At 36.1% G+C, this 19,688-nt stretch overlaps 1 protein-coding gene and 1 long non-coding RNA gene across 5 annotated transcripts in view; one reads left to right on the top strand and one right to left on the bottom strand.

Moving 5' to 3' along the window:
• Tox (thymocyte selection associated high mobility group box) overlaps positions 1-19,688 on the bottom strand; it is a 293,670-nt gene that overhangs the window by 43,479 nt on the left and 230,503 nt on the right. For all 3 annotated transcript variants that reach the window (XM_074068638.1, XM_074068636.1, XM_074068637.1), the window contains one exon: positions 3,017-3,298. In XM_074068638.1, coding sequence (XP_073924739.1) covers positions 3,017-3,298 — 282 coding nt within the window. The remainder of the gene's footprint in view (positions 1-3,016; positions 3,299-19,688) is intronic.
• LOC141421667 (uncharacterized) overlaps positions 1-19,688 on the top strand; it is a 198,545-nt gene that overhangs the window by 121,117 nt on the left and 57,740 nt on the right. For both annotated transcript variants that reach the window (XR_012446338.1, XR_012446339.1), the window contains one exon: positions 6,082-6,313. This is a non-coding gene — a long non-coding RNA (uncharacterized lncRNA). The remainder of the gene's footprint in view (positions 1-6,081; positions 6,314-19,688) is intronic.

The following is a 19,688-nucleotide window of genomic DNA, read 5'->3' as shown; positions in this document are numbered from 1 at the left end:
TGACTTAATGCTGTTTCATATTTAACTGGAGCTGTTGTAATACAACATTCCACATAAATCCTATTCACATATAAAGGGAAAATTCCTTTCTAATCCTTAACTTGATGTAAAAGAATGATTGAGCATTTCATCAAAGGATTTTTTTTAGCAACTTAATAAATATAAGTTGAAAACAGGTAGAAAGATTTTGAATTGAAGAAGGGATGAATAGTGGGCACAGTTGGAAAGGGAGGGTTAATTTTCTTGAGGTAAAGAGGCACTTACACTAAACAGGATCTTGTGAATATTTATAGAGAACAAAAAGCCATTTTAACTGGTGCATTATTGAGAAATCCATCCCTACACCTGCACAAATCAATAATTCATGAATCTACCTTTATAGGATATGAATTCTGTGATACAATACTTATATAATCACTATTAGAAAACTATGTATTATTTTGAATTATTTTGAGGTGTGGATTTTGAGTGATTGGATAGGAACCACTGGCAAAATTTCACACTAGGTTGAAAACTTTATACAAACCTGTGTCTTAGCAAAATTATGAAATTTGGACTGAAGGGGTTAACACCTAGTGGCAGAATGTGTAAATGTAGACTGTATAAATTTCAGGTTTCTGCTCATTCATACAAATTGAAGAGGGTGGAAAATACTATTGTAATTAAGAATAATTCCATATAAAATGTACCATCAGAAGAGGCTACTAATTTTGCATTTAATTTCCTGAAATGTCAGTAATGAATACTGATAAAGATACAATCCAGATGCACAAATTGATCTTTACTATGTGCAGAACATTATTTTTTACAGCAATATATCACTTCTGTTTAGGAAATTGACCAGAATCATCCATGCATAATCCAATGTTTATTTCATTGCCCACAAATGAATTCTTGGTATTTGCATTTAGGTTCTGGCACTCTCTGGCTGTTAGCTGCCATCAGAATGTTCTGTTTTTCTTTTTTTTAAAGTTCCATTTAATTTATTCAACATGACACTCTGGCAGGCAGATTCCCAAAAAAGACACTCTGGCAAATGAAATCCTTATTTTCTGAGGAAAATTATTTTGCCCTCTAAATGGTCAGCCGAAGTCCAGGGTTTCATTAATCCAATACATTATTTATGTAATATCAACTAGTCTCCTCTTGTCTTTTCATTTTATTGGTGAGATACTGTCTCAATGACAATAGAGAGAGACCATAGGGTGGAGGGAACTGACACGGGCAATGTTTGGTTGTACTAGTGTTCTGGGATTTGCACCAGCATTTATTAAGAAGACAGCAAACAGGGAAATGAAGAAAGAAGTTTATACCTGTGAATCTCAAGAACAAGGAGGCGAGGTATGCTAGACAGCTACACAAGACGCACCCAGGTCAATCAGGAGGTAGAAAGAGGGAGAAGGAAGAGCATGACCCAGAGCATCTGTTGGCAGTTTTGTGGGAAGGAATGGGTGAGGCAGGGCAGGTGTGCTGAGAAATCTTAGGATCGCATAGCTTGAGTAATTTCAGCAGACTCTGGACTATAGGACTATCTCTAGTTCTTGGGTACCTGGCCCTGAGTGAGGAAGGGCAAGGGAACAGAGATACTGACTTAGTGCATGAGAGTTTGATAAGAAGATGCTTAGATTCTGGGTAGGTTTTCTTGTGTATCAAAGTGGGGCTCTCAAGGAAATGACTTTGTAACTCTAGGAATAGCCAGCCCTGTGAGGGGCAATCTCTCCAGGATTGAAGACCCAAGTGCTAGAGCCTCAAGAATACAGAAAATATAGTCAATGCTGCAGCTCAGTCTTTGCTATCAGGCTAAATCAATCAATGAATCACAATTCATCTAGACCTTTAAAAAATTAGTGTAGCTACTGGAAATTAACCATGCAGATCAGAATCCATATTGTTGCCTTTGACAGCTTGTTGACAGTTTAATTCCTCCAAAACAAATTCTCAAAAGGTGAAAAGAAAACAGAGTGGCTCACACAAGTGACTATTAGTAAGATTTTTAAAGAAAAAAAGAGGAGAAATATATAGTACTCATTTAATAGTGTTTTTCACAGCAGTTAGGCACAAGAGTCCTCATTGAGATGAATCTGGAAGATAACTGTCTGATAAAAAGGGAATAAAAAGATTGTTTTGGTTTTCCCAGGGGAAAGTGCATGGGGTTCTGGTGCAGACATTTTAAAAAGTTGCCTCTGATACTTTAAGGCACTATCTAGTATAAGGACACTTAAGACCTATCTTCCCATCCAGATAACTTAAAAGAATGGCACTACAGGTGACAAAGACAACCATATTGTCATGGGGTCAACAAAGGGTATGCAACAAACACAGCCTCTGCTTTTGGAAGGGAGCCATCTCATACCCTGGGCCCTACCTTTCCTCACCCTCTACATCAAATGGTTGTGCCAGGGATCTTGTGGGTTACATCTAGTCATAACTTTATAGTTTGCACACACACACACACACACACAGTGTGTGTACGCCTGCAGAGCTATTGCCTTTTTAAAATAAAATGTTTACATTGAAAGAGATGTTTTTGAATGAGTGGTGAGTTAGGTTTGATTTTGGAAGTTGATCTATTCAGCTTACTCACTGTGCAGATCATATATTTTGTAGTGCAAATGACTTTTCTTTTTTTTTTTTTTGTGGTACTGGGGCTTGAACTCAGGACCTATACCTTGCACCTCTACCTTGAGATAGGGTCTCATGGAACTATTTGCCCTGGGCTAGCTTCGAACCATGATCCTCCTGATCTCTGCTTCCTGAATAGGTAAGATTACAGGCGTGAGGCCCAGCAACACTGAGTGAGTTTTATTCTTAATACTTCTGTTTTCAAAGGATATACTAGAAACTTAGAAGTGTAAATGGCCAACTATGTGGTTTAACCCATTCAGTTTGTAACTTCGTGCTTCATTAACCAAGTGTGTGTGCTCTACTAATGTTCTCCTTTGGAGAATATAAATTGTATCCCTCACAGGGCAAGGAAGCTCTGACAAACATGGTTTCTAAAATAACCTGCTCATACCTTAGAGGTATCATCGGCTTCGTCTTCATGCACTGAACTGGACGGTGAGGGAGTTGCAGACTTGCTCCCAGGTGGAGAGGGTGAGTTGTGAGGAACACTGCTTCCTCCCATGTTCAAACCAAGTTGAGCGCTCAGCTGAGACTGGTTGATGGTGGTCAGTTGACCGTGCTGCATCATGCCAGCCTGCTGCCTGATGTCTGCAGGCTGACCCCTTGGCCTCATGGCTCCCATCTGTGGATGGGAGCTGTACTGAGCTCCTTCTGGGCTCCGTATATCTTGCATCTACAATAAATAAGCAAACAAATAAACAAACATATTTCAGAACCATGTTTGTGGCAATTTTTTCTTAATTCTGTAAATTGCATGATGTTTGCTGAGCAATACATACGTTAATTTTCTCTGGGGTATAATAATCTTTAACAATCTCTATCACCTTAAAGAATACCAAAAGATGGGGCTGGGGTGGTGCTTAGTGATAGTGCACTTGCCTACACATACACGTCCTGGGTTCTAGCCTCATCACACACACACACACACACACACACACACCCAAAAAGAATAGAATAGAATTTGAAAGTAAGTTCAAGTTCACATTTCATTACTCAAGATTGATTCAGCATAATTAAAATCTTTCCGTACTAATGATATGTAGATATACGTTATATATATATTATTCAATGATATATTTATATGTTATGGTGCTTCCTGTCTGTCCAAATTATACAATTAGTGATTACATCATCACAGTCATTCATTAAACCCTATTTTTTTTAAGTTTAAGAAACGTTTTGGGAGTTAACAAGTGAACTATTGTTCTAAAATAATTATTTATAGTTTTCTAACTTCCAGACTCAGAGTGCTTACAGACTGATATTAACCAATTGATTAATTGACTATTGAAACGATTTGACTGCATACTCAGATTTGAAAGTAAAGCTCTAGAATTGCAAGGTCACCATATATTAATCCGTTATGATATCTGGGTCACTGCTTTTTAGCCTTAATGAGACTCACTCTTGTAATTCAAGTAATGAATTTCGTCTCAGCAAGGATTAGAATTAAAAGCATTGGAGGATGAAGCGCTTAACGTTATCTGGAGGTCAAATGTGTTGTGTAAGAGGAGTATGGTGGATTTCACTTAACATTTCTCCAGCATTTTCAAACTTAAAATAATGGGGATTATTTTGTGGCGCTTATAGATGCAGTTTGGTTTTTTCACTCTGAGTAGGTAGGTGGAGAGTGCTCAAGACAAGAGAGGAAAATCAAGAAAATTATGGGAAAATGTGCTACAGTGAGGAACATATGGTTAAATTTACATGTTGGAACTGAACAATCAAATTAATAATGTTATGTTAGTCATTCATTAAAAAAAAAAAAACCCTGAATAGAGGAAGATGCTTAGCAATTACCTGTCTGAAATGTTATTGTAACCTGGAAATGCTGTGAAGGTGAATTAGAGAAGCTGGTCCATAAGCTTTGTTTTGTCCCTTTTTATGGTGGTAAGATTGTTTTCTACCAAGGCTCTGTAGTTATTTCACCAAGCTGGTTAGACCCATCTGAAACTGGAATTGTGGCTGATGAGGGTATTGTGCCTGCTCTGTATTCATTCTCTTTAACAGGTCTATGGCCTCCATGTTGAGGCCTCTTATTAACCAATTTCTCCAAGTTGGACCTTTCCCTGCTCTTGCTCCTGCTCCATCTTCAGACTTGGTCCCAGGGTCCTAGACTTCTGGCTCTTTTTGGCAAAGTACATGCTGGCTTCATGAGTTGTGGTGCTGCGCTCCTAGTTCAAACTGACACTGTTTCAACTACCTTCAATAGGAAGTCCCTCATTAAGTAGTTACTATGACTTACTGATACATGTCAGAGCCACAAGGACTTTTTAGTGACAGTCTATAGGACAGGAAACTTGGGATGGCATAATACAAGATCACTGGATGTTTGTTGAACAAATGTATAAGTAAATATAAATGAATAAATAAGAAAATAAAGCCAAGAGAAGATAAATAATTTGCCCCAAACCAGAATTTGAGTTAAAATCTGTATCTCCCAATTCTCCTTTTTGATACTTCCCACTGAATTAAGCAGCTGATTCAACATTTTATATATCCTGTAGAGGGTTACAGTCAATTAGAGATAATTGAAAACTCTTTTCAAATATTGCCTACCCAAATCAGTGTTGTTTTTCTCTAGTCCATTCATATTGCTTCCACTGACAATTACTAAGAATTTTTAATTTTTTCTTAGATGTTCATGTAACTTCTTTTATCTGAACTTCCTATGACATAGATTTCACAGATTCCCTGCAAATTCTGTCATTTTCAGAGGATATCATAAAAATCAGGACAGACTTTCAAAAATACACAGAAGAGTTTATCATGGTGGTGAATACCTGTAATCCCACTTATTACTCAGGAGGCAGAAATAGAATTGTGGTCCAAGGTCAACCCAAGACTGGGAGAGTGGCCCAAATGGCAGTGCAAGGTCCTGAGTTATATTGTTTTGGGTTTTTCCAGCTTATTCACAAATGTTCTAAAGTTGTACTTTTTACCTGGACTCTTAGCATGTAGAACAGCTTTAATTATGGTCACAGAATAAGGGATGACCATAGATGAATAATAACCTATACACCATAGACCCCCTCACAATCTTACACCAAACAAAGCACTATCTGACCTTCAAATTTTTATATTTATAGAATTTAGAGCTCTGTAAATTAAAAGTATATACCAGAAAATCATACTTTAATAACTAAATCGTCTTTCTCAAAATTTAACTACTTGATATGTTTATTTCTCCCTCACAGAAATCTCAGATTACAAATCATGTATAGTTTGTTCCACAACTGTTTTGAGCCCATGTTGCCTTATCCTTTAAGAAGTCTTGTAGTTTTAATGTGATATTATGGTAAATGATTTCTAAATCTATATTTATGTAGAGCTCTAAGATTTATGACAACTAAAAGTGTTTCTTCCAGAGGTTTAAAGCAATCTCATTTTATAGCACCTATTTCTTGCAGTTTTGCAACCTTTTAAGTTATTTTTCCATATTAATTTGTGTTATAGGTAGATCTCTGAGGAATAAAGTCTGCACTCCTGCCCTTGTACTAGAGAGAGGGCGATGAGCCTGACCATGGAGAAGCAAAGGATCAGTTTGAATAAGGACGGCAAGGTGTTCAAGAGGAGACCACAGACTCATCACTAGTTCAAAATCTCATGTCACCAATGATGATAGATAGATAAAGTGGACAGCAGCTTTGACACTGCATCAAAGGACAATTTTCCCATGTGGAGGATGGTAAGCACAAACAAGAGACAATTTCTAGCTTGTCGGCTCAAGGTGTGCTATAAACAGTTGGGTCTTACCAGCATGGTGGTTTCTCATTAGGAGTACTTCCATGTTACCTTACTTTCATTGGAGCCAGTTAAGTATTAATTATGCCTATTGTTTAATATGGGGAAAAACTGGAAGGAATCTGAGTATTGAAAATAAGACAATTAGCCCAAGCAGGCAAGCAAATGTTTTGGTAGCTGGTTTCTTTCCAGAAAGGGATTGAATGACTATAGCTCCTTAATGTCAAATACAAAATTTGAATGGGCAAGATATTATTTCTTATTATTCCCAGTATTTTAAATTTATTGTGAATAATTCGCTTGTCACATTAATAGGAACAGTTGCTCCTTCTTTTTTTTTTTTTTTCTGTTTTTAATTGTTTCAGTAAATGCATTTAGTAAAAAACTTTAAAATAGGAAGGGGACTAAAGTAGAAAGGAGAATGGAAGGGATGAAACAATTATGGTTATAATATGTATATACATGGAAATGTCATAATGAAACTCCTTACATAAAAATGTCTTTTTTCAATAAAAAAGGTAAAGCAGATCCTGTCTGGGGGTTGGTACCAGTGGAAGGGGGGAGAATATAAGGAAAGGGTGAAGGAGGGCGAATATGGTGGAACTATTTTGTTCTCATGTATGAAAATGGAAAAATGAGACCTGTTGAAACTAACTATTCTAAGAATGGGAGGGGATAAAGAATGATGGAGGGGTGAATTTATTTATTTTTTTTTCATTTTTCTTTTATTATTCATATGTGCATACAAGGCTTGGTTTATTTTTCCCCCCTGCCCCCACCCCCTCCCTTACCACCCACTCCACCCCCTCCCGCTCCCCCCCTCAATACCCAGCAGAAACTATTTTGCCCTTATCTCTAATTTTGTTGTAGAGAGAGTATAAGCAATAATAGGAAGGGACAAGGGTTTTTGCTGATTGAGATAAGGATAGCTATACAGGGCATTGACTCACATTGATTTCCTGTGCGTGGGTGTTACCTTCTAGGTTAATTCTTTTTGATCTAACCTTTTCTCTAGTTGCTCCTTCTGATTCTTCTCAGATCCTTCCTGACTTCTCTTCTTTTTACAACTTCCCACTCCTAACTGATTCTCTAATATTCTGTTTTGAGTTACCTTCCTGTCACCAGGTTAAGACTCACCATGGATTTATTAATGGAAAATGCTCTCAAAGAAAATGTAAAGTTCTGATCCTAACTCCAGGCCTAATTCTGCAACTTCTTGCTAGCGCCCTTTCTACCTGGGCATTACTCTTGCTAGAAAGGTAAACAGAGTTTTTGTCAAACCTATTTTCTTCTACATGACCAATTTCTGTTAATGACACTTTCATCTTCCTTGTCACTTTTCACTCAAAAATTCCATTTAATAGTATTTTTGACTCTTTCCCTTTTTTAACCAAATTCTTCTGAGTTCTGTTGTGTCTACTCTAAAACATATTTCTTTCCCACCTGTCCCTCCTTTTCACACCCACTCACCTATTTTAGTCCTTCACTACCTTTTTACTTCCAGTAGTTGTTTATGGCCTACCACAGTTGAATTCAAACTCTTCAGCATGATATCAAAGGTTCCAAACAACCTTATTCCTTATAGTTTTCCTTTGTGTATACATGCTATTTTTCAGCCAAACCTTATTAATTGCTATTCTTTGTGTGTGTGTATGTGTCTCTCTCTTGACAATGTATCTTTTTAATCCTGCTCTGTCATCACTTAATAACTATTTTCTGAGCATTTGCTGCCTGAAATGCATAAAAAGAGAAAAAAAAAACCCATACTTTGCTTAATGATTTGTGGTTTGCCCAGTAATTGTACCTATTGAGTCTTATAATTCCCCTTTGATGTAGCCATGTAGTTGGCGCAGTTTTCCACAAGTCTGTTGAGAAGGGGAAAGGTTAAATGACCTCATATATCTCTAGAACAAAGACTGAAGTAAAAATGAAATAGTTTACATGTGTGCTTTTTCTACTATTCTATGACACAATTGCCATCTTCACACATTCAAACTGTAAAGAATAAATTTAAGTTCAAAAGTCAGTTCATCTTCAAAGCTCGAAGACCTTTCTTATTCTGACCTGTGGAAGCATTTCCTTTGTACTTTTAACTGTGATAACACTTTAAAATTTCTAGTCTGATGTGCATGTTCCTTCTATACAGTCATTGCCTTAAGTCTAAGACTAAGACATTTTTCAACCTTCTTCTTAGTTCAAGTATTCAAAAAATATTTGCCTTGCCAATGTATAACTAGAGGAGTGAAACTATCCATATAAACTGACTTTAACCAGTTTGATGATTTTTTTCTTTTTCTCCTGTGAACTTCGTATAGCATTAGTCACAAGATGAAAAGATGTGATTAATGTCTGCTTCCTTTTGTGGCAGAAACTTCAAGCTGTGCCCTTTGACACTCAATACTCTTTTATCCTGAGGAACAAGCCTCCACTATTTAGCTGTCTGGCCAAGCAGCTGACAAAGGAGCACATGTATAGCCTCCCTTGCAGCTACATATAGCCATGTCACTATGAAATGTTAAGTGAAAGTGTTGCATGGTGCTACCACGAAGTCTCCTTAAAGAGAAGGATTCACTTTCTTTTATCCTTTTCTTGTTCCTGCTGGTAAAAATGTGGGAAAATGATTCAAGCAAAGCTCTGAGGATGTTGGAAAAGCAAGGAGAAAGGGACTTACGGTCTGATTTTCATGAAGTCGGACCACTTACTACTATGGGAGTCTTTAATGTGACCATCTTTGCACACTCATTATATTAAGGTTTTCTTTTATATGTGGTCGAATATAATCTCAAATGATACACTGTAATCAATTAAAATTAAAAATAAAGCAGGGATAGGATTTATTTTCTTCACCATCAAAGGCCTACACTAGCACAGATCTTGGCACACAGTAGGTACTCATATATTTTTTGAGTTACATTGTAGAGATGTTTTGGCTTGGTACTATTGGGATTGGTGATGCTGACTTCATAAAAACAGTACTATAAATTCTTGTTGACCTCTTGGGAACTTCATTTGCTAAATTCTGGACTCAAATGTACTGAAGGTAATTTCTATTGTGTGTATTTCTAATTTTTTTTTATTTTCAAGGCTAGTTAACTTCAGGTTGTTTTGACTAAAAGACATGATATGTCATTGGCACAGTCCATTCGAAAATAAGGCTAGATTGCACTTTTTTGAGAACCAGATCTGCCTCCTTAAATTTCCAGATTGCAATTGAGAACTAATATTATTCTGTATCTATGGGAGCTAAAAAATTATCTATTAAAATAGTAAAGGAGTGTTATAATGAAGAAGGAACTGAATCTGAGTTCCTTCAAAACTTTTTCAATTCATGGAAAACAAAAGTTCCATTACCATCAGTTAGGAAATGAAAGTAGATATGGCATATTCATTCTCTCTGCTAAACTACCCTGTAATCCATGGCCTGATGCTCATGCCACATTTCTTCTTCCCCTTGTCTGACTGTCTAGAACTGAAGAAGGCCAGACTGAGGATGGAACTCAAATAGGAAACTTTATGCACAAAATTTGATATGCATTTCAGCATGTATTTTCTTTTATTCTCTTTGGATTTCTTTGAAAAGGAAGAGAAAAGATACCCACGTTGCTTACCTTGGATTATCATTTTAAACCATGAGTATCATTTTGGTGTAATTAATAATCCTTGCCATAATGCTAGTTGCGTTAGTGACTCAACAGTGTTAAAACTGCACCCTTGAACTGCACAGATCAGCTGAAGGCCTGCCTCTCAGTGTTTAAAGCTGTGTGTATTTCACAATCCTTCTTGCATCTGCACTGTTCCCTCGAATATCAGCATCCTTACAGTCCAACAAGCAAGCCTTGAAAGCTATCATTATCCCTGCCTCTAGCAGACAATCTATATCAAAACAGTTGTACACATAAAACTCTAACGATGCCTTGGCTCTCTCTGCTCTGATCCAGCTGTTTGAGTGAATAGCAGTTGGTGAACAGAGCGCTGGAACAGGGGTAGCCCTGAGGCCCTCTTTGTTAATGTGGCTTACCAGCTGCTGCTTTCTGTAGTCTACACAGGCAATGCCTGGATGTGTGCCAGATGCAGCAGGGGCAAGAGAACGTGAAGAATCTCTGAAACCCTTGTGTTTACCCATCTGTCAGCATTTGACATCGTTCATTGTAGAGAGCTGTCCCCAGGGCCAGAGGATACTCTGGCTTTGACTATGAAAAGTGCTTGCTCTCAGTCCCTTTTATGTACACTATCCAACACATACCATTCTTAGCATCTAAAGAAACACTTTTTAGCCTTGCTCTGGGTTGTTCATACAGCCTTGTATGATTAATTAGGGCAAGAAGGGGAAGCAGTTTCATTTTTTCTTAGGAATAATGCACTCCAAAAGTCTATGAGAAGAATGTAAATGTTGATATTATTTAAGTTCCCAATTTGATTACATACTTTTGCCAGTGATTCAATTAATATGTAAATGTTTACACCAGAACAAATGTGTGGGTAAATTTAATAATCAAATTTTATTTAGTATTTTCCTAAGTGCATTTCCAAGAGAGAGCTTAATTATTTATTGACTAAACAAATTGAGTCTTCCTTACATGATCTTTTGCGGTCTATTTATTATTTAGAAATGTGTGATTTGTGTAAACTTTAACATTTTTTGCTATTAGGTGTCAAAAGAGGAAAAAAATCTAGAAAAATACCAAAGCACAACACAGGCTGTATTTTTTAAAACTAAAAAAGTGGATTTCAAAAGAAAAGTGGGATATTTTAATGAAAAATATTTTTATCTTCACCATTTCAGTTTAGAATAACTTGATTTCAAGTCTTCATTTCAAAAAATAAAATTGTTCTTAAATTTAACATTTCTAGTCTTTACTTTTCTTCCAAAAGACAACAGAAACCAGTAGGGTTCAGTTTCTTTACAATACAGAGAAGTGGAATATCTGTAGTTAGGGTAAATAAGTAGTCATTATATAACTATCACAAGAAAGCAAGAACTTTGGAGCAAATACTACTACACCTGTTTGTTACACAGAAAGACAATACTCTCTACAACCAACAACACTGGAGAACATGAAAAACTTTTCAAGAAGTATGTACTCAAGCTCACATGATCTTCCATGATACTCAACCTCAGATCAGACCATGGTGTCTTCCATTCTGTGGCCTCTTTCATGGAAGGGACCCTGATTATTCATGGGATTTAGTATTCTAGAGACAAACATTACTGAAGAGTTTTTAAGGTGATGACTAAAAATCTCAAGGACTAAAGTCTGCTTTTCCAGTTTTGTTTTTAATCTTTCCCCAGAGATGAGCCAAATATCCAACAATAAAGAGCAGGAAACCACAGAAGGAGGGGAAAACCCACGATATCCTTAGTGTCCTTGCCTGGCCTTGGCTCTCCTCTTCGGAACTCAACTTCTGTCACATTCAGGCAAGCCCAGAAAGGATTCTTCATTGCCGTAGCAAATGTGTCCAGATTCATGTTTATAAGCAACTGAGAAAGCAGCCTTACTCCAATTTATTTGCTTTCTCTTCCTTTTTGAGATGGGAGGTGGTGTACTACAGTGGAAGGCCCCCTGTTCATGACATCAGGCTGCCTCTGTGTCTAATAAGCTATCTCACTGCTAACTTATTTGGCTATCATTTTCTGCCTTTGAATAATAGGGACATTCTTCCAACAGCAAATATTTATTGAGCACCCACTGTATGCCAGGCACTGTTTCAGGTAGGGGACAAACAGCAGTGACCAAAAAAGACTGAAATCCTGCTCTTATGTAGCTCAGTTTCTACTGGAAGAAAGAGACAATATAATAAGTGAGTTTCATAAAATCTTTGCTTGATAGAAAGAAGGACAGTGAATGTTTTTCTTAAATTATTATTGTGGAGATTAACTAAAATAAGGAATATGAAGGTGTTCTGTCCATGTGGCTCATGTTGATGTTTTATCTGTTCTTATAGTCCCAGAATTTCTTTCCCTGACTAGTTCTAGCTCATGTGGAGCTCATGACACAATTGTGACCAAGCATTCTGGCAGCCAAAAGCTTGCAACTGTGAGGACCTTCCCTGAGATAAAGGAGGGGGCAGCTTATGGGTACAGAGCACGAGGTTTTACCGTGAGAAAGTAAACAGCCTTGATGAAGCCTAAACTTATAACCTGGGTGTTAACAGCTCCCTGAACAAGGTTAATAGGCTAACTGGTTGATACAAGGTTCAAGAAAATCTTAATGTCTTCCAGTTCATAGTACAGCATTCTCTTCCATAAATCCTGGACATATAACCTCTCCTTCGGAATCACTGTGGCCAGGAGGCTACACACTACAGTGACTCCTTGTAATTACACAGTTGTAAAGATGTTTTGGACTTAGGTCACCCCATTTCTGATTGCTGCACATGAATGCTATTTTGTTTTCTGACATGATTTTTAAACTCTCAGTGTTCATATTATCAAAGCTTGACACATTGTGCTTCAATGGACCTTCAAAAGGGCTCTTCTGCCCAGCATAAATAAGGGAAACATGCAAACGGACAATAGGCAAAGCTTACTTTTAATTGAAAAAGAGCAGCTCTTACATGCTCATCAATGGCAGAACAAGATGGGGTTTACACGGACTAAAAGCTCTCTCTTATCTAAAAGGGTTTGGGGTACCATGTGGGCTACCTTCTGGTTCTCCAAATATCTAAATTAACCATTGCTACACCCCTGACAATACGAGACCACGAATCTGCTCTGTTCTACCTCTGAATAGTCAACGAAGTCATTAATCTGTATAGATCATGCTTTTAGCACCTGGATTACAAAGGGTGGGCAGTGCTTTGCTCATGAGGGATGTCATCTTGTGTAATCAGACTTGCTAATGTCTGCTCAGATCTCCTTGGCTTTCATGAACCCAGAGAAGGGACTAAATAACTTGCTGTATTTTCAGAATACTTTGAAAGAATCATGCACATTAAAACAAAAAGAATGGATTGGAAGGGCAGATGATAAGAAAATTGAGAAATGCTCTGTATATTTATAGTAGCACAAGTCAGCCCAAATGGTTCTTCATACTATATTTAAACCTGAGAATTTAACTTGCTTTCTCATACTTTCCACTGGAATGTTAATGGGATGCTAGTAAAAATGGAGATGTCAAGTGGAGTATTGACGTCTTCACATCAGTTCAGAACAATGATGTTTGAGTTCATCTGGAAGCTTTTAAATCATTAACAACACATGACATTCAGCTTAAAAGTACATCTCAAGAAGCAAAATTAAAAGTATTCTACTTGCATCAGTCAGCTTCCCTATGAAGAATATTTGTGTGCTCCCAACTTATTTGGGACTTGAAGAAAGTGCAATCTTAAATTAGTATTATATTATGAAATCCATCCAATAATCCTTTAAATAATGCATTATGAAATGGTAAAATAGCATGAAACCTAGATATGAAAAGGTTAGAAATCCTGTCCCATTGAGCACGGTATTAATAACATGGGAAAAATGGTCTAGAAAAATTACAATATCTTTCAGTTCTTTTAAAGTGTCTGACTCTGTAAGTGACCTTAAGCTCCTTTAAAACAATTAAAAGATTCAAATATTTGTCTGCCAAAATTTTATGGCCTGTTAGATAATGGGATGAATGTAGTTATATACAGTCTATATTTCTGGGTATACCTAATTTAGTTAATATTAACATTACTCACTCACTTAAGCTTTTATACACTTTGAGTCATATAAGGTCAAGGTCTCAAAACTAATCATAAAACTACTGACTGCTATTCATGTTAATATAATAACTCTTTCTTTAAAACAACTGCCAATAAATTTCATTATAAAAAGTTATTAAAAGGGTTAAAAACCTATTAAATGTCAAAGAATTTGCCTAACTCAAAGTTCTAATAAAGAAAAGAGAATAGGCTTTTTTTCTGAATTATTTAAATCTTTACTGACTGTGCATTGAACCATGAAATTAGAAAAGTGTTATTAGAAGTGTTCTGTGGTTTTTATAAAAGTTGGAGCTCAGAATGTATCAAGCCATAGTCTTTAACAAGACTAGTTAAAGCAGTAGGTTTTAATCCTAAATACATGGCTTCTACTGATATAAAGGTCACAATTAAAACTCTATCCTGTAACTTGGTGATAATAAAATTATTATTACAGAAGCATACTTGTTCATCTAAAATATGTGAGCTACATGTTATGATTTTAATTTGGACAAATATGTTTGATTTTTTTTTTGAGCTTTCCTTGTCCAACAGACACCCTCTCAACCAATGATTAGGTTTTAATAGTGGCTAATTTTAAACTAATGTTGATAATTTGAATTAGCCATAATTTACAGGTTTAACATTTATCAAACACTCACTGAAATTAGATAATGTGATCTAAAGAGTTAAAAAAAAAAGATGAAAATCCTATATGATAATAATCCTGTGTGGCAGATGGCATAAAATAAATTTGGTATCAACTATTAACAAAATAGCAAATTTATCTTTCACACTTTAAATCTACTCTCCAGCAAACTACATTTAGCAAAAGTGATTTAATCCAGCACCTACCGGGCAAGCTGGTTAGTGTCTACAGATCAGTCTCCTTAACTTCTTATTCTCAACTGATCTTTCCCAGCCTTTGGTAATTGTGACTCTAAGTTCTTTTGTTAAAAATATATCAAATACTTACTAATTCCACTTTATACACTAAGCACAGTGCTAAAAATTTACATGCACTGCCCTACTCAGCCCTCATAATGACCAGGTGATACCATCCCTGTCATCAATGCCACAATACCAAAGGATCAGAGGTGATTCTGGGGTTTCTCAGTCTGTGGATTAGCTGGAAACTGTCACAGGCTGCCTGATAACCAAACCTGTATCATAACCATGGCACTTACTATAGGAAGCTAGCGTATGAGCTCATGCTTTTAGATATTCTTTTAACAAAAGGTGGTTGGAAGGGCTTGCTGGTGAGGATGCTGCTAGAACCTAGAATGATCAAATTATGCACTGATTCCTTTCATAGGAAATTGGATTAAAAAATATTTAACTGAACACTTACTCTCTGCCTGATATAGGAGGGATCCCAGGGAATAAAGACAAATGAAACTGTTCCTGTGCACAGGGATCTCACAGGCAGAGAAACATAACATAATGTAATACAGAGGGGATTAACTGTTGAAACCAAAACTAGACTACTACAGAATGTCAGAGATAACACAGCAACAGAGTCCGTCTGGATTGCATTGAAACTGCAGTGAGCACCTCCTGGAATTAAGAATGCTTTTTAAAAACAAAGGAAGATGTTTGAAGAATGGGAATGAATAGAATTTAACTGAGGAAGCAAAGTAATTGACACTAGGCACAGTGTGATATAGTATCATCAGCATACATCTGCTATATTTTCCAAGAAATAATAATTTGTGTAAGACAATATAGAATAAAATGGAAGAAAAATGAAATCAAGTAGCTTTTCATCTAAAGGATGAAAAGAAAATGATAATTTTCAAATAAAGGAAAATTTTAAATGTAAAAGTCAAGTGTATAATCTTTCATATTAAAAAAAATATGACTAAGCAATCTGACAGGTTGATTTACAGTTCAGAGTTTGCAATTTGATAGTCAAATGTTACATCTTTTAACTCTTAGGACATCTGGAGTTTTCCTCTGTAGTTTTAAGTCTATATTCTGAAATACAAAGTTGTTCTAACTGAATGAAGCCAAAACCATTTTAAAAAATTCACTAACATGTGATGCTACCTTAGCAGAAGGACCCCTTCACCAGATCTTACTAAGTGCTTGATGTTGTGCAGTTTTTTTTTCACTGGGTTCTAAAAATACATTTCTGGGCACAGTAACCATGGTCGCGTTTACCTGGAGCTTTACAATATGTATTTCACTAGCATTTTTAACTAATTTATGTTGTGGCATAAATTCTGTTTATATATAATGACCAACTCAACCATTTGATCATGACCTCTCTTTATTTTGCCTGCCTTATCAAGCACTGGCATCCACTGGTTGGTGGAGAACATTATCCAGAGGAAAGGAGAGCAAGGTCTCTTCAAGAGCTAGCAGGCCATGCAAGTCACTGAGGTCCAGCTTGCACTCACGGATTCCTCATGTGAAAGCTTATGGGCTCTCTAAGACAGAGGAAAAGGAAAAAGGCTGAAACAGATTCATTGTGAGAGGCATTGGGTGGCTATCTTTGGCTTAAAACAATAAGTTTCCTTTCTTCTTAATAATAAAAGACTAATGAATGCTTCATGGGTTTCTAAGAACAGGTGTCAGAACCTTCGAACAGAAAACAAGACCTTTCTCTAGATATTAAATTCAATTTTAGATGAAGACATCTTTCTAGTTTTCATCATCAGATACCATATTTCCATCTAATCTCAATGAGGAAAATAAGGGAGGATGAGATATTGGGAAGCTGTTGAACCTAAATTCAACAGTAAAGCCTTGTGGAAACCATTTCTATGCCATTGTTAAGTCTTTAAAATTGCCTATAAGGGGTACAATCACAGGAAGGCAGTGAACACAAATGTTGATTATAAGGATTCTGTTGTGGCCCCTACCTTTACAGAAAGGCTATCTCCGAATATGAATTCAGTTAAATTAGCAGTCAACTCTAAATAATCATGCTAATAATCTGACACTATAACTTAAGAAAGATGTCCTAATGTTCTCAAGAAAAAGGTGTCCTTTCTAATTTAATTTAAATTCATTTAAATACTCTAGTTTTTTAATTTTAATCATTGAAAATTGTTCTAGAATGCCTCTGTCCACTTAACTGTGCCAGTAAAACACTTGATTATAAAAAAAAATGATATAAGTATATCATTTTAATGTACTTTTTAGGATTTAAAAAGTAAAAATTTTTCTCTGAATCATCTTGCAGTTTTGTAGGTGTGGAATGTGGGACAACTAGACTCACTGTATGCTGATCTGTGGACACACCCTTCTTAGGAAGTGTATTTCTGGTTTTTAAAGTCCTATGTGGCAAGGAAAAAAGAGAAAAGGAAAAATAAGCACAAAGTCATAGCTAAATGAGAAGTTTGTTTGGTTGGACTCTTAATACATATTATAATTTGCCAGGGGAATTTTTTAAATTAAAGCAATGATTATCATGATTACTCATTATTTGTCATCTTTTTTCCTGAATTATAATAAAACCATCCACATATTTTAACAACCAAAAAGAATTACCGTCACCTTAGATAAAATCTAAGGCCCAACTGGGATAAAATCAACAAACTGTACTAATGGAACTTTTTAAACAATGAAACGCTATCTGGTGGAAGAGTTTGCTGTAGCTGGTTAAGCAGCGATTGCTCCCAAGAACTGACGTGTTCATCAAGCACTGGTTCAGCAGTGAAGTCCACCAGGAGCAGAGTTCTGGTATTAAAAAGGATGAATTATTTTAGGATTTGCATAATTACTAGACTGATAAACTCAAAACATTTCAATGCCACGGGAATAAAAATAGCATTATTTAATACTAAATCCCAATTGCAACAAAGTAACTGATCAGAGCCACTGTTCTATGACAGCTTATTTTTAGACATACACTTCAACGCTTCTATCCCTTTCTTAATCAATGTTGTGAGGCAATCTTAACTTAGGTGAATTTTTCCAGAACAATAACCCGCCTCCTGAAGAAATGTTAATTGTCAAAATGGCCACTTAGAATAGAATTAGAGTCTTACTAATTGGCTATGTATATATTGATACTTGCAAGTCTGCTGTCCTTTTATTCCCTCATAATAAAATAATCCAAATACCAATGTCAAACAGAGTGGCTTTTATAAGTAGGTTAAATGTGTGTTCTACTGCAAGGTAAGACATTTCTTGCAAGTTATGAAAAATGCACTTTGCTCATGGGTCAAATGTGGTTTAATGACATGGAAATAAGTTCACAGTTCCTCTGTATTGTATTTACAATTTTGTATCTAAAACATATTTAATATTGCTAGCATAATTATATGACCATAAGATGACAGCTCCAATAAATGGGGAAAATCTCAATTACATTGATCAACTCAAGGGAAAGAGAAAAACTCATACCATTAAAATTTTGAGCCTATTATAATAGAGCAAGAAAGAATATCTATCTAGCAGTTTTTAAATTTAAAACCATCTGATCATTTTTCTGCATCTATACATACTAAAGTTAATAGAATTTTCCAGAAACAATTTCTTTTCTGAAGAAAAGTAAATGCTCTTAGAAAAGACAAAAGCCAGAACTTTTTAAAATCACAAAATGCATTATATTTTTATTTCCTCTTTCATAAGCCAAGAGGTAACATTTTAAACTTGATGTTCCTTTCCTCCTCTTCTTTCAGTTTTCCTTGGCTGCTGACTATAGGTGTCACACACAGATATTGGATAAGATTTGGAGTAATTAAAGAGGATTCAAATGAGTAAGTCTCTGCCCTTAAGTCTCACTCAAGGACAATCTCTTAGAGAGATTTTCCCTGACAAGCCTATTGAAATATCTATTTACCTAATCTTAGGCATTTTTTCATGGCATAATGCCACTCCGAAACCTTAAACATGAGCAGAAGTTTTCCAGGGCTCCTCTTGAGATATGATTCTGATGTAGGAAGTACAGGGAAGGGGCTGGAGTCTGTGTTTCTAACCAGCTCCATGGCAGTGCCTATATGGCTGGTAGATGAATTCAAATTTTAATAGCAAGTCATGGATTTTGTGATTCTTGATTATTTGATTCCCTTGACCAGAATCTAAATTGTAAGGATGGGTCCTTTGCCTTTTTTATTTACTGTTCAGTTCTCAGGGCCAAACTCAGGTAAACTAAAGAACTGTCCTCAGAAAGGAGATTTAGGCTATGGCTACAGAGCCATTAGGTAAAGCTTCATGAGCGGCTAAAGGAGTTTTGTCTACTGCTCATGGGTTCTTTTGTCAGTCCACATGGTGCAGAATTGTCAACTGCCAATGTGGAACTTTTGTTCTGTGTTTTTTTTTTTTTGTGAAATGGAGAAAGTTATCCTTTGCCGGTCTTAGGTTATTATTAACTAATGGAGGCAGGGAGTAGAAGGGGTTCAATGCACCAAACATTACAGAACACTGGCTGATGTGGGAGTCAAACCATGACTCTAAACCTTCAAAGTATTTCAAAGACTATGGCAAAATTTTCCAAAGGTAGTTTAAAAATTAGCTACTTAACATTTCTTAACACATTAATAACTTAAGAAAGAATTAATTGAAAATAAATCCACAACTTAATAAATTTTCAGTATGCAGCAAAAGCTGCATTTGGAGGGAAATTCATATCATTGAACATATTAGATAAAAAGAATGGTCTAAAATCAATAACCTAAGTTTTTGCCTCAGGAAAGTAG

Source organism: Castor canadensis, chromosome 3 (assembly GCF_047511655.1).
Source record: "Castor canadensis chromosome 3, mCasCan1.hap1v2, whole genome shotgun sequence".
NCBI classification, from domain to species: domain Eukaryota; kingdom Metazoa; phylum Chordata; class Mammalia; order Rodentia; family Castoridae; genus Castor; species Castor canadensis.
This window is presented reverse-complemented; position numbering and strand designations above follow the sequence as displayed.